This window comes from Echiichthys vipera (genome assembly GCF_963691815.1).
Source record: "Echiichthys vipera genome assembly, chromosome: 16".
NCBI lineage: Eukaryota > Metazoa > Chordata > Actinopteri > Perciformes > Trachinidae > Echiichthys > Echiichthys vipera.
In genome coordinates this window covers 20,488,655-20,504,305 of record NC_139841.1, presented here as the reverse complement: position 1 = coordinate 20,504,305, position 15,651 = coordinate 20,488,655, and the positions used below count along the sequence as shown (strand labels likewise).

At 40.6% G+C, this 15,651-nt stretch overlaps 1 protein-coding gene across 1 annotated transcript in view; it reads right to left on the bottom strand.

Annotated features, from left to right (window-relative positions):
• ctif (CBP80/20-dependent translation initiation factor) overlaps window positions 1–15,651 on the bottom strand; it is a gene marked incomplete at its 3' end in the record, with an annotated part of 53,452 nt that overhangs the window by 25,380 nt on the left and 12,421 nt on the right. The window contains exons 4-7 of the mRNA XM_083930145.1: window positions 15,148–15,270; window positions 14,055–14,128; window positions 12,010–12,114; window positions 11,838–11,916 (exon numbers count right to left, since the gene is read on the bottom strand). Of these exons, the coding sequence (XP_083786271.1) occupies window positions 11,838–11,916; window positions 12,010–12,114; window positions 14,055–14,128; window positions 15,148–15,270 (381 nt within the window). The remainder of the gene's footprint in view (window positions 1–11,837; window positions 11,917–12,009; window positions 12,115–14,054; window positions 14,129–15,147; window positions 15,271–15,651) is intronic.

The window sequence follows — 15,651 nt, the reverse complement described above, 5'->3', positions numbered from 1 at the left end:
AGGAGGAAGGGAGAGATGTAGAGTTGTCTCTGTGGCTGAAAGGGAGAGCGCTCTCTGTGTGTGTGTGTGTGCGTGCGTGCGTGCATGCATGTGCGCGCGCGTGTGTGGATATGCTATCTGCAGGTAGCAGCCAGTGCGAGGGAGATCAAAGGGAGGCGTGTGCTGTCCTGGTCCCCAGCCAGAGGACCCCCTCACCTCGCGGCAGGCAGCACGAGCCCTGTGGACGTGACAAGGATGGTGTGGGGGTGGGGGGGTTGGCTGTGTGTGTGTAATACTGAGCTCAGACAGAAACCGGCACCGGCCCACGACTTTTGTTTATATTTATAATCCTGAAGACTATAAAGATTATCAAGAGACTGGTAAATGTGTGTATTGGTAAAGGTGAGTAATTGAGTTTATGTGGATGTAGAGAGTGCTCCAAATGCCTCTTCACTCTAACATCTGTTTTAGTCCTTACTGGTATTCAGACTGAAAACCATGGGGTCCAGTTAGAGTAATGGATCCACAAATGTCCATCAGATCATTTTTATAAAAATAGATAGTCATCACAGCCGCAATCACTTTATCCTGCATCTCAACAATCACAAGGTCAACACTAGAATCATCCCGTTGGTGCTACAAAGTAATCTACCATCAATGTGTGTTTGCACGTATTTGATTGGCCGTCGCCATGCAGGAGGATCCTGAGGGAGTCCTGGAGAAAGACCATAGAGGAGATAAAACAGTAGATCAAAGTTGTAGGAGCTGCAGAGGAAAGGGATAGATGATTTGGATGGAGAAAAGACCGTTTTGACAAAGAGAATGATAAGGTTTATGAAAATGCAAGAAGAAAAAGATTCGGGCACTGAGGACAAAGCTTTGCATGTGCTTGTTAAGAGGGATTAAGAACCAATGATGGTGATGATTTCAGATTCATGACAGTTGATGTTTTCATCCAGGTCATGATATCCTTGAGACAGTTGGGGATAAAGTGGCTGCTGGTGTTGGATATCAGATGAAGCATTCTTTCTAACCACCTAAAAAGGTGTCAATTTCAGTTTGAAGAGGTGTTTTAGATAGGGCTGGACCAATTTATCGGGCCTTTCACAGGCATATTAGTATCGCCGTACAGAACATATAATGCAGGGGAAAGAAGCTTGGGGTGGTTGAGAAATGGTGTAATACAGGTACTTATTTTAATTTTAATTTATCATATTATATATTTATTTATTTAAAATGGTCAGCAGTTGACTGATACAGAACATGTTTGTTTTGCCATTTTTTTATTTTGATTTCTTCTTTATTTTCTCAGTTGTGTTTGATTTATTATAATGCTTAATCACTTTAAATATATTATATATAATATTCTCTAAAAAACAACAGTTTTTATTTATTTAAGAAAGCAGCCTTCTAAGTACATTTGCCAAGTTATATCAGTGCACAATCGACACTGAAAAGGTCTATTTTCAACCCGCCATATCAGCAGTCTGCCCTCTAAAATCTGTATTGGCCCTAAAAAAAAAAATCCATTGGCACTAGTTTTCAACATGGAGTACAACAGCAAATGTGTTTGAATAACTACCAAGACAATTTGTACTGCAACAGTGTGTTTTTCTGGATCTGTATTTATGTGTTTATTCTGCAAACAGGTAGGGAGCATTGAAGTTCCTGTAAAGAACGAACATCAAAAGCAAGTCTCCATTGTCAGAGGGCCAACAGCCAACAGTTCACCCGACAACCAAAAAACTATTTAGTTTGCTGTCAAGCCTTAATCTGAAAAACCCTGATTGGGGGTGTGTGTCTTATGTGTGCATTGTGTTATGTGCGTGGGTGTGCACGTCTGCCTTGAGAGGAAGTTGACACACCGCATTGCATTCCAGACAAAATCACAGGTCAATGGGAGAAGCTACCTGGGATGCGAACACAGAGGATGTGTGCTTTTTACAACCAGTGCTCCACGTACCTCCCCACCAACAGCACATCTCCTTTGAAAGTAATGCATGATTTAGCTTTTTTATGACTTAGCCCCGGGAGTATCTAAAAAGGTTTTTTATTTTACCGAGGTTTTTGCCAGAAGGTCATTGACCTGGGTCAGATACCATTGCCGATCCATTCATAACAATGACATTAGCGTTGCTTAAGCATGAAAGGGGTATAAGTAACAAGGAAGGACGGTAAGGAAATGAGAAAAGAAATGTGGGGAAGAGAAATGGAGAATAACGATTAGAACTTTCTCTGCGACAGCACAGAAAGTGAAATGCAGGTCCCCCTCCTCTAGTGTGTAACAATTCTGGTATGATGCTCATTCAGTCCGTCCATTGTTTCTCTCAGCTTATTTATGTTGCCAGGGCCCATGGCCAAAGGCAATAAATTTAAAACTGCCCCAGGGGTGGCATTACAGGACAGGTTGTTGAGAGAAGAGGAGAGACAGAGACTGTAAATACAAGATAGCAGGCACGTAAAAATACCAAGAGGTGAAATAATTTGGATATTTTGCCGATTTACCGAGCACGACGGGACATTCATGCAGCCTTAGATTTTTTTTGTTTTTTCTGTGTCCATAGCCATTAGCTTTATTATTTTTTTATTTTAAATATTGGTGAGTTGTTGTTTTGTCATCGTGATACAATGTCTTGTATGTAACTGTAACATGTGAAGTGGAAGCGTTTTAAAAAGTAATTTAAAGCTGCACCAAGTGAAAAGTGTATAGATTACCTTTGTTATTTGTTAAAAAATATATTGAATAAAAAGGAAAATCAGTGTGCCACAATTTCATTTTCTAGTGCCGGTTAAGCGACTCTTTAGTAAATATCGCTACCATGCATTGCTTGCATTTGAGTGAATTTTATCTTAAAGTTAGACTCTGCCCAATAACGACACAAATCTGAACTGTGTTGAATTTGAAATAATTAAAAGGTGCCATTTTAGGATTCCTAAGACTTAATACGTAATACAATTTGTTTTTATACATTTTTGGTTATCATTTTCTTTTTATTCATAATAATGATCATTAACTGATGGAAAAATGTAGCTCCTACCATGAGAATTAAGTTCTAAACCACTGGATATTGGCTTTGACACGCCGCTGTGTCTAGCTCTCTCATGTCAGAAATCGAGTTAACATTTAGGATTAACAATTGTTTTTCTGTAAAATCCCTGTAGTGAAAGATTTGCTCCGTGTTTCATGATCCCTACTTTAGGCATTTCATGTAACTTACTCTGCGGCTGATGCCTGCAAGCAGTGTTAAAAGAAGAGATTTAAAGCTGCCACGGTCAGGTTTGGTAGGTGATCAGTGATAAGAGGGAAAAGATGCGAGGTCCTGACATCCGTGTCTCATTTAATAAGTGATCTGAGGCCAGTTCCACAGCAGAGCACAGACAGATAGACGGGCACATCAAAGAACTCGAGGGTCTAGCTACAGGAGGAGATGGAGCCATTGTGGGATCAAAGTGTCAGAGAAAAAGAGGGGCCTGTGGTACCCTATAGAAATATAATCAGGCGACAACCCCTTCTGCAGCAGCAGGTTTCATGTGCTTACAGCTCTGATATAGGCAAAAAAAAGAATTAAATCTGCTCCCTTTGCTACATTACATTAACACCTCATCTCTGCAGGATCGAACGTGTGTGTGTGTGGGTGCTCGGGTTCACATTAAATTTATGAAGACTGACTATTTAATGACCCCTATTCTTGTGAGGACATTCTGGCTGCTCCATACAATGAAACAAACCGATTTTACTACTTTATTATAACCATAAATTGACACTGTGGGCAGCACTCAACTTTTAATGAACATACTATGGATAGAAAATGAATTAAACAATGGCACAGGCAGGAGGTTACCTTGTTTCTTGGGATTTAGCACAGCAGTAAGATGCCAAGTATATAAATCAGTTCAAAGAGGGGAGGGGGGAGAAAAAGGGGCATGTTATCCTCCTTTTTCAGCCTTGTTATTGCCCATCAACTGTTTTAAAATGCGCATTTCATTATTATGCTCTCGTAATAGAGTAAATTCTGTTTTCGATTTTGTTTCCGTGCACATATTTTCCGTCACTCAGATGCGATGAATTTAACAGATCATGTCACGTGTGCACTAGTATTGAATAGGGCTGCGTGTTCTGGCGCTCTGATACGTACCATGAAAGGGGTGACGATTCAACGTATTGTTGCGATATAGTGTGATACTGTGGGTTTTTTTTTTTTAAATCTAGTTTTAGTGAAATTGTCATAGTATAACGAAATCACCACAATTAGCAAATGTCATTATGTTGAAGTGGAAGAGTCAAATGGCTCAAGATACATTATAACATTGCTATCTGGCACTCTGGGGTTCAAACAAAATAATGTGTCATGCCTGTTTTTCTCTCCCCAAAATTTAGCCTAGCTTCCTGACAAGCTAGTCATTTTTTTATTTATTTTTTGCTCTAGCTTTAAATTGGAGCCCGCTGCAACCTCTGAAAGACTAATGATGTCCGAGATCACGGGCATTCCCGAAGGTCTCAGAAGGTTAATTAAAAACTGAAAGTGTTTTTGGGAATTGATACAATATCACAAAACACAATACAGTGATACTGAAGTGGATCGATATTTTCTCACACCCGTAATGGAATACACCTCTGTGGAGTTAATTAGACATTTCCCAGGGTATCCTGCTTTATGTTCCAGTGTTTTTCCCATGATTGAGTCCAGAGCAGAACAGTGTACCGTGGCAATCAAACCAGTATGTGTGGTTAATAGAGTGTAGGAGCCAAACAGCAGTAGGACCAGGAACAATAGCAGGAAGAGACCACAGGGAGGGGGCTGCCGGTCACCATGACCCCCTGTATATTGTTCTGCTGCCCACCAACATTTGAAGGATGGAGGGGAGGAATGAAGGACAGCATGAGGAGAGGAGGGAGTGGGGATGGAGCCTAATGACAGTGGTCAGAAAAGAATAGGAAAAAGGAAACAGCAAATAGGAAGAAGTAAAGGTAGATGAGGTACAAGATGATAGATGAGACGTGCAGAAGAGAGTGTTTGAGGTGACGTATACAGGAACGGTAAATGTTTTGTGAGTGAATACTATGATTGGAATGCAGGTCCCAGGAAAACTGACAGCTGACAGACAGACCGCCCACAAGGCCCACCCCACCCCCAATGTCCCTTCTCAACTGGAGTCCTGCTCTGCGGCACGTACACTTCCAGACGGAGGGGCCAACCAGTCTGTGATATCTCAGCTCCAGACTCCTGCTTTGTTCTCTTGTTGGACGGCTTTGTTCACCGGAGAGACCGGATGTCCTAAATGACTAGGCGCTTTCTCCCTCTCTGCTTGGCCTAACCCTAACCTTCTGATCCTCCTCTGGTGCCCTTCATTCTTAAAGATATTTGGAATTTGATTACTGACTGCATGGAAGCAAAACAATTATTTGCCGTGACTCATTTTAATATAAAATGTAATAAAAAAATGTATGGTATATACTTGAACCCTGCTACAACTTAAATTCCATCACTGGAAAACTGGTTTATTGTGTTCATGTTTTAAAGGAATAGTTTGGGGAAATACGCTTTTTTGCTGAGAGTAAAGCCGAAATAATACTGCCTGCGAGTGGCTGGAATCCACTAGGGTCTGCATGATGTAAATACCATCAATAAAAGGGGGTAGGCTATGTAGGGTTGTCTGTGTACCACCAATTTGTTGCGACAGCGCAGCCACTACGCTGCAGGTAACGTAACTATCTACTGCGCATGTGTGGAACTCCTCCTACAAGTGAATAGTTGAAGTATGCATCCATTTGGGATTATAATCAAGATTTTCAGATGAGAAGATGGATGCCACTTATGTCTTTAAAATATCTCATGTCATCTATTAGCTCACCAGTTTGTTTCGTGTTGGCTGTGTAAAAAAAAGTGTAAAAACAGCTGTTTCTCCTTTTGGACGGAGCCATAATTGCCGTTTCCCCCTGCTTCTCGTCTTAATGCAAAGCTAACAAGCTTCATATTTAGGATAGGATATGAGAGTGGTATCAATATACAAGAAAATGAATAAAAGCATTTCCAAAATTGGCAGACTATTCCTTTAACATGCCTGCCCTGCACGCATGCACACACGAATGCACCCACACTATTACCATTGCTCTCAGCTATAACCAGGCTGAGGCTGTCCCTCGTGGATACTGCCTGGACTCCTAGTAACACTGAGCTGACATGATCTTGGCAGCCAATAAATTACCTTGTGGGAAAGAACATCGGGTCAAAACAGTCATACATGTTGTACAGAAACAGAAGCGCCCTCTATTTCAGATGAGAAAACTCCCACAGGTGAGTTTTGTGATCAAATATGAAATTTCACCTAAATGGGTCTAGAAAGATGTGCGAGCATCTCCTCTAAAGCATACACAAATGTTGATGTGTGGAAAAGCATTTGTTTGCTGATATCATTTCAGGTACAGTAACACCGACATACATGAGCTGAGACTGTCACAACACTGAGGATCATGCTGACATGATCAGGTTGATGATGCCAAACACCATGTGAGTGAGATCCAGTTTCCATGCTGTTATGTGTCATGAAGGAGGGAGCGACGAAGGGGATATAAAAATTTTATGTCCCCAGGGCTTCAGTTTGCCGGTTTTATTACGTATATTTGAAAGGGTGCAAACTGCTGGATACATTCTTTGTTTTTCTCTGCATCACTAAAAATAAATATATTCAGGTTCAGGTTTAGGACTGTTGGTCAGACAGGGCTTTGGATATAAAATATGGAAATAGCTACAGTCGAAACTGTGGTCGGTTGTGATTTGCACCGGCACATTTAATCATGAAATAATGATAGGCATCGTACACAATTTCATGATGTTTCATAGACTAAACAATGGCTGTGTTAATTGAGAACAATCTGCAAATGAATGATGAAATCAATCTTTAGTTACAGTCCTAGTCTATATTGTCAAATCAACAGCTTTTAGTGTCGTTTCTGGATGAATTTTATCTTGCGATTTTACATTTTTACTTCCCGCAAAAATGTTATTGCTGGTAGTTACTTTACAACGCAGGGCAAGTGATCAGAAAACTGTGTTTAATTCACTTTCATCATATAATATCTGTAACACCATGTGTTTCTTTACATATTAAATTATCATTAAAAGTGGACAAAGACACAGTGGAGCCTGTGTCTGCAAATTGTGAATGACCTGGGACACATTTCATATTTATTCAGAAAATGTTAACATGATCTGTTAACTCTGACATCTAGGTATTACATTTATTTGATTATTATTTATCATTTTTATTGCTTGTTTCCAACATCCTAAGTTCACTGTGTGTTTAAATAAGAAATGATTCATGCTTTTTGCTCTGAAATGACCCACGATGGTCTATCAACATTTCTTAATCATTTGGTTTTTGTCCTCCACCCCATGATGTTTTTTCCCCCACACCTTTATTCAGTCAGGGGGAATACACTGAGAATGATGCTATCTTTTTCAAGAGAAAACTTTCTTTTTCAGCTGGTCACCGAGCAGCTACACTGGAGTGCTTGAGGGTAAAGGCCTTGCTCAAGGGTACATCCGTGGTGGTAATGCGAGAGGGGAAAGTACTACTTTTTCACTCTCCCCACCCACATTTATATGTGCCTCTTTTACCCTAATACTTTATCTTAACTGTTAATTTTGAGTAAAGTTATTTATTTTGTTTTGACAAATAAAAATAATTGTAAAATAAATATAGTTTGCACTCTTGCTGTCTATGTTTGTTGTTATTCAGAATTCATGTGATATCTGGCTTAATCCACAAACGTATACTCGCTTTCTGACCCCAGAATGCTTACGTCACTGCAACCTGACCCTGGACACAAAGGCAGTGTTATTGTATTTGTGTGTGCATGCGTGCGTGCGTGTATGCAGGTTGACATTCCAGAGAGGCCAGCAGAGGTGCAGCAGAATCTGAGGGCAAAGGAGGAAGCCCTTTCTCACTGTTACTCACGCCCACACACACAAACGAGATGTTTTCCACATCCCAGGGCTATTTGTAAGTCTATTCCGACTCCTGAAAAGGGGAGGTGAATGTTGACAGGAAGTGTGGAATGTAGACGGGGACTTTGGATGATGTAGACCGGTCTTACAGTAACTCGAGGTGGTGACTGGGGAATAGGGATATGTGTAGAATGTGCTTGTTTTTTTTATTATGATAATTTTAACAAATATTATGTAAACAGCTATAATGCACAACTAAAGCTTTGACCATGAGCCAGTGGTGGAAGAAGTACCCAGACCATCAATGACCAAGCTGTAGAGTCTGTCCAGCAGTATAAATATCTGGGGACAGTAATTGATGACAGGCTGTCCTTTGAGCCTCAGGTCGATGCAGTGTGCAAAAAAGCCAATCAGCGCATGTACTTTCTTCGGAAGCTCAGGAACATAAACATTGACTCCAAGTCCATGGAAATGTTTTATTCTGGTTTTATTGAATCTGTCCTGACATTTGCTTTTATCTGCTGGTTTGGGTCAATTAACCTTAAAAACCGCAACGGACTTCAGGGCATTGTTAGAGTGTGCAGTAAAATTATCGGTACTCCACTCACGCACATTACCATCTTGTACAAAACCAGGGCCCTGAACGAAGCGAGACTTGTCCTGTCTGACCCGAGCCGTCCCTTAGCACCTGATTTTAAACTGCTTCCATCAAGACGCAGATTTCATGTGGCCAGATGCAGGACTGACAGATTTAAAAAATCCTGGGTTCCATTGGCTATTGGCCTTCTTAACAATTAATAGCACTGTGGTCACTTTAACTCCTTATTTTTATCCAGTGAGGCACTGTTGCACTTTGTTTGTTTGTTTGTTGTTGAATTGATGTTAATTGTTTTCCCGTGTCATTGTCCCATGTCACCCATGTTTTTTTTTGCTGCAATAAAGATCTCTTGACTTGACCAATGGTACCAATACAACAACGTTGACAACAATGCTGTATTAACAGAAAAATGTACTTAAACTATCAAAAATAAAAATACTTGAGAATAATGTCCCGTGTGACTGATATACTGTGATATATTGCATAATTAGATTGTTACTGATTAATCACTGTGTAAGTAGGATTTCACTGTTGTCGTTAACTACTGTATGTACAGTTAGGTAGTTTGACTCAGTGGACACATGATAAACCTATTTGAGGTTTTGAGATGATTCATGTGGCACAAAAGAAGAACGAAGCTATGATACACAAACATTAAAAAAAACACACAATTGTCCTATGTGAAATATAGGATTGTTTAACCGCTTTAGGCCTCAAACATCTTATTTTAGTTAATTTTATTTATTGAATGGAGAGGGATTTTTCTTTTAGTGGAACAGCTAACAATTCATCTGAAACATTAAAAAGGGTAACAAGAAGTTACAATGTGCTGTATTTTATCATATGCTTTTTTATGTCAACTTTTAAATCTGAAAAGTAACTGGTGATTATAAATGTCTGATAAATGTGGGGGAGTAAAAAGTATTGTGTAGTGGAGAAGAGGTATGATGTAGCATAAAATGGAAATAAACATGATTACCAGTAAATAAATAAAGTAAAGTACAAGTGCCTCAAAACTGTATTTAAGTACAGTTACTGTATATTCCACCACAGCCACAAGTGAGACCTGACAGCCGGTCACTGTGTGTTTAAGTAGCAACAAAGTCCCCTGTCGCTGTTTTGATTACAGAAAGGAGGATGGACATGCACATGTAACAAAACTGAAGGTGGCAGCAGAAAGGGGAGTTCCGGGCAGCCAGCCGACTCCGCATCAATTCACAGCAGAAAACCATAGTAGTACTACCACCACCACCATCACAGTACAAACATTTTACAACACGAAAACTCTCTCTCAGATATCTTAAAGACCATTGCCCAGATCTCAGTCATTAACAATCCCAGTTCCAATCCAATACTAACATTTTCCTAACACTGCAGCACAATCCACATACACTATAAATGTTTTATCAATTTGATATTGATACTGGTTAACAAGTTAAGATATTTGACAACATGAAAAAAATAACATCTCCCTGATGTCTCCATCTCCTTGATTTCAATCCACTCCAATTCAGTTCAACTCAAGTTCACAATGATCGTGTTTAATGCTACAGTGCTGTCTCTTTAAAACGACTGGCCCTGGAAGTGGAAAACAGAAACTCAAGTGCCCTCATAGTGGTCTTGGGGGCTATCCCAGACCATGCCGGGTATTGTCAGTGGATGGGACCATTAGAGCGAGAAACATCAGTGGCCTGGCAGTGACTCTGTCTGGCAGAGCTTTGGGATAAACTTTAATGATCCCAGGGAATTATACCCAGAATACTAAAGACAGACTGTGAGGATGTCTGAAGTCAGAAACAGCTTTGGAATGTGAGGGAAGGAGAAAATGTGGGCAATCACTCCCCAGCTCGGTGTCTCTGACCTTGCTGTGTCCCAGTGCCCACACATATCCGATCCCAAGACCACCAGACAAACGCAGTTGACCCCAACTTTCTTTTGGCCCCAACTGAATGAACGGAAACAGCAATCTTGGCACGGGAGCCTTACAATGAGTAAGCCATCTTGGTAGCGCAACTAGGCCCATTTTGGCTGAAACGCTATGAGAGGCAAAACGCAGCTCGGCTACAGAAGCCAAGAGGGGAAGGAAAGAGGAAGACACTGTAGCTCAAACACTATGAAAGATGGAAGACATTTTGGCTCAGAGAGCAGGGAAGGAAGAGAGGATGTTGACATCGGTGACCTAGAGTGAACTCGGCCACCTCATTGAATGACAAATCACCTTGGAAAATACATGCATAATATCCTGAAATGTTACCCACAGCTGCTACATTACTTTTTTTCACTTTTGTTGACACCACACACGTTGTATTGAAATACCGTATCATGAAATTAGGAAATTGTCGTTCTATTAAGGCTGTAGACTTTATAATGGGTGTACAAACAGGGCATATCTTCACTAAAGAAGCATGCTGTAACTTCAATCCTACAGAAAGTTTGAGTTTGCCACATCAAGTGGATAGTTTCCTAAGTGACGTTTTTTTCGTACAATATTCGCCTGTTGTTTTTCTTATCTGACCGCTGAAGCTCAGCAAGGAAACAGTGTGCAGACAAACAAAACGGGGCAATTCTGTCTTCTCTTTCAGTGAAGATATGGACATTTAAATATTGTTTAGAGATTATAGACTTGAATAACTCTTTAAGTTGAGCTCAAAAGATGATGAAGAGGTTTCAAACTGACAGAGAAACGGCCACTGCCTCCCAAACGAACGGCTTACTTCACTTTTCTGTGAATATTATTGTCTGTGTGTAAATGTTATACACATATTTAACCACCAGGTGTCAGTAAAAGATTTAGGCACTTATCATGTCAGTTACAGCATCTGACCAGCAGGCGTCACCAAATAGTTATCTATAAATCAACTGGTCTCATTTGAGACATGAATGAAAATACATACAGATTCATGTATTATTTGTTCTTAAGCTGACTCTTCATGAACAATCTAAAAAGGCAGCATCAGTGCTATAGTTTTAAGTTTAGTAGCAGTAGTAGTAGTAGTAGTTTTAGTTTATTATTTTGCTTTTACCATGGACCTGACTACAGCTCCTTTGCTCTGGTTGGTTCACCTGTTATTTGTCCTTTACGCCAACAGAGGTCGCTCTCTAACAACTAATAGATTATCTTAGTGAGAGGCTTTAGGTCCGCCACATTAGTTTGTCACATTAGGGCCGAAGAACTGTTTTACAAAACTACAGAATGTTTCACAAAACTACAGAATTATGCTGGGTGTGTGTATGTGTATGTGTATATATATATGTTTGTATTTATATGATGACATTTCATATCAGAGTAAAAAAAAGAAACAGTCACTTACAGAGCGCAGATGGGGTAGAAACCTCTCGATATCATTCATGTCTATGCCGTCATCTTCCTCAAACTTGTTTTTGTTCATCCTGAAAGAGGGGAAGTCGCTGTTAGGGATGATGGGCAGAAAATAATGTGACAGACAATATGGTTTAATTGAAGATCCAAAGCCCATATCTTACCCCTCTCTATCGATGTGTGGCAGGTGCTTTGGCGTTCCTCTTAAGTGTTTCCTGTGGAAATGGCTGAAGTCCAGCTTCTCTGGCTGCACATCCCAACCTGCACCTCTGCAACCAAGAGACAAAGAGACAGATTAAAGGTTAGCGACGGACACAATCCATGTATACGCACAAGGAAAGAGCATATAGGTATACAGGAGTAAAGACAGTCTCTACATTTTACACAGGAAACAAAACAACATAAGCTCAAGTGAGAAGTCTTATAGCACCTAATAAATGTTTTCTATGATTAAATGACTAAATAAGCAACAATCAAATTTAAAGTGAGGAAAAGACATCATTTGATGTTATTTATTAGAAGTTTATCAGTCAAATAGCCAGCTAATCTGCATTATTAGGAAAAACACAAATACAGAAATCTCTCCTGTTCTATAACCAAAACTGCGTTCATGTAGGATCGCATTACTAACTATAAGAAGCAGATTGATAAAATAGGTTTTCAGGGCAGGCCTTAACGATAAGGAGGGGGTGAAACTGCAGTAAACCTTGAGGTAAGGTAATGAGCAATTTAGAGGCAATGCGCAGCGTCAATACATCATCATCATCATCATCATCATCATCATCGCTACCTCTACTTTGAAAGGTCAGCGTTAACAAGGTCAAAGCTTAAATAATATGAACTTTGAGCGAAGCGTCCGGTGGCAATTTTCGAGCGGTGCACAACCTCAAAGGTAGTGCTTCTTCCTAGATGTCTCCACCGCTCACCCCGCAATGGCACAACCAGCACAGAGCGTATTTACTGCTGATCATGTGGGGTTGGCTTAAGTCTATTATTTAAAAAAAAGCCTTTATCAATCAGTGACTACATGGTGCTACAATAGACTTGCATCACCACTAGGTGAGACTGGCTGACGAAGCACTCACTTTATTTAATAAAGTAAAAATATGTCGATGACATTTCTCCAAAAAGTAAATAATATGAGGGGCACACGTTTTGACTGACACACAGCTGGGTATTATTATATTATTATTATTATTATTATTATAGGGCTCAAGGCTGACCTAGCAATTCTACCAATTTAGTTAAAACTGAACCTTCATACAACATTTTCTGTTCTGAGACTGTAAGTTAGAGCAAAACTTTTTATTGTAAGGCTGTTGCTTTCATGCCGCTTTAATAAGAAGGACAGAAATGGGTCCTAACTTAAGTCATGTCAGTTTTTATCCAATACTCAATCTAAACTTTATCTCTATCTGCATGGAGGGAGAGTTGCTTATATCATCCACTGCTCCTTCACTGTGTGCTCAGATGTGCCAGCGTGGCCGGAACTAAGGTAGCTAAAGCTGCCGTGCAGCTGTTACCATGGCAACCAGTCCTCCCTCCTGTGAAACTGATTTATGTCTTGACTCGTTTCCTTTATTATCCTCCTCTCCAAGTGTCATGTCTTGTTTGAAAAACTATTTAGTCACTCAGAAGCTGAAAAGGATTTTCACACTGACCTCACTTGTATAAGACTAAACAAGATTTCAAGCAATTAGGTTTTCAAGAGGAAGGAGTTGAGCCTCCAGTGGTTAGATATAAAATGAATGTGGATGCTGGCAGACACACTGAAACAAAATACTTATCATCAGCCCAATCTCCACAGTTCAGCAGTGTAGCTCAGCTAGCTTGGGATGACGTGAAAGAGCTGACTGAGCTTTTTGAATAGAACCTTTGAATAAAAGTGTATCTTTTATTTTTAAACCCACAACAAATACCAGCAGTGATCAGAGTTTGAAAGACAAAAACTGGGAAATACTGTCTCTAATCAGGAGAAGACTAATTAAGACTTAGGAAACAACAAGTTAACCAATAGAGTTGAAGTGAAGACAAGAAAAGTCAGGTTGAGAGGAAGTCAAAGACAGTGAGACGACTGTGACAAAATATGAGAGCAAAAGAAGCGTCTGTGTGTCTAAATCAGTCACATGAGCCTCCAGAAACTATGGCTGGAATTCAGACCTAGTAGACTGTACAACATATTAGGTTTATGAAACAGTGAGGCACCTACCCGCGTGAGTCCATTGTATTGGCAGCCCAAATATCTGTCCCCAGGATGTCAAAGGAACCCTCTCTGTTCCCGTTCTGACAGGACACAAGAAAAACATGTTCAGCGTGACTACAAAACACTTCTTTAAAAACAGATGTGCTTTAATTTAAGTATTTAGAAGGCTTTAAAGTCAATGCACATAGTATTTTTTGGAAAGAAGTTTTCTACATACTTCGCAACCCTGACAAGAAGCACCAGTATCTATGCACCTAGAGTTTTCACATATGAGAGAAGTAGCCAAAAGGCGTGTTTCCATTAGGGTAAAATGTGGCCGCTCAGAAAGTTGCAGGGTACATCCTCTCAAATGGTCGTTCACTCGCCGTGTTCCATTACAAAAAAAAGGAATGCGGGATTTACGAGACTCTGGAGGTGACGTATCACTCTGAATGGGTTTCAATCGCCGGTGATCACTTGATCTGTGATACAGCGGCACGCTGCTCTTTCTCAAAGTGAGAAATACAGAATAGTTGCAGTTTGATTTAAGGTGGCCCATATGATTCACAACATGTTATGTACAAGTAACATGAAAGAAAACACTTCACCTTCCCAGGCGCTGTAAAAGTGTTTGTTGACCGACAGGCTTTCACCCCACTGGCAGTGCGGTGCGTGCGTGTTCATGTGTAAATGGGAGAAAGAGAAAGTGTGCATGCAGCAGGGGCTCCAGGTCAGAAGCCAACTCGGCCACTGCAGCACCTATTTTAACAAGCCTGTGCAAAGATGTGCATGCACAGATCATTTTCTGAGCTGCGTTCTACTTCACCACTGGGTAAAAGTGTCTACCCTTCTTCGCCGTGTTGTTGTGGCGTCAGTAACCGTGCTTCTCTCAGGAGTATGAGCTGCCGTTTTTTGGCCCTGCTCTCCTTGGCGCGATAGACCCACCTCATTCCAGCTATACGACCATAGTGGAATTGCACCTAAAGTATTAGTCGCTTGAAGTTTCTCCTAGATGTTCCCTTTTATTTCTTTCAAGGGGTGATCATCGAAGGAACACTGAGGGAATGTGGTGACAATAGGAGACAATGAGACTAACACACATAAACAGGTGTATCTGTACCTTGGCAGGGCCTGTGAACTGGTTGTTTCTGCCTCTGCTGCCAGAGCGGGAGCCAGATCCTGGTCTAGACCCTGAACTTGGCCTGGAACCTGTGCTGCCATTACTGCTGTGTTCCCACTCGTCCTGCAGAGTTGAGAGAGGGAGCAAAGTTTGAAAAAATACTCACAGTGGGGAAATGTAGACAAAACCACAGCTAAAACAAATAAAGGCCCAGAAATGATTGTGTTGTCTAATTAAATTGAATGAGCAAGTTGGTCTGCCTTTTATCACTGAAGGCTAATGTGCCATTACTCCTGAATTTACACTTGTTGTGTGTGCATATAAGCAGTGTAACAACACCCTGTACTGTTTTAACAAGCAATTCAGAGCACAAAAGCTCCAGTTTGTGTGTGTTTGTGAATTCTGCTGAACTATTTCACAATGTTCTTCTGGGGTGTCATTATATTGTGCGAGCGAGGACATACCACTCAGGTCGTCAAAACTCTAGTTTCATTGCCAAGACCT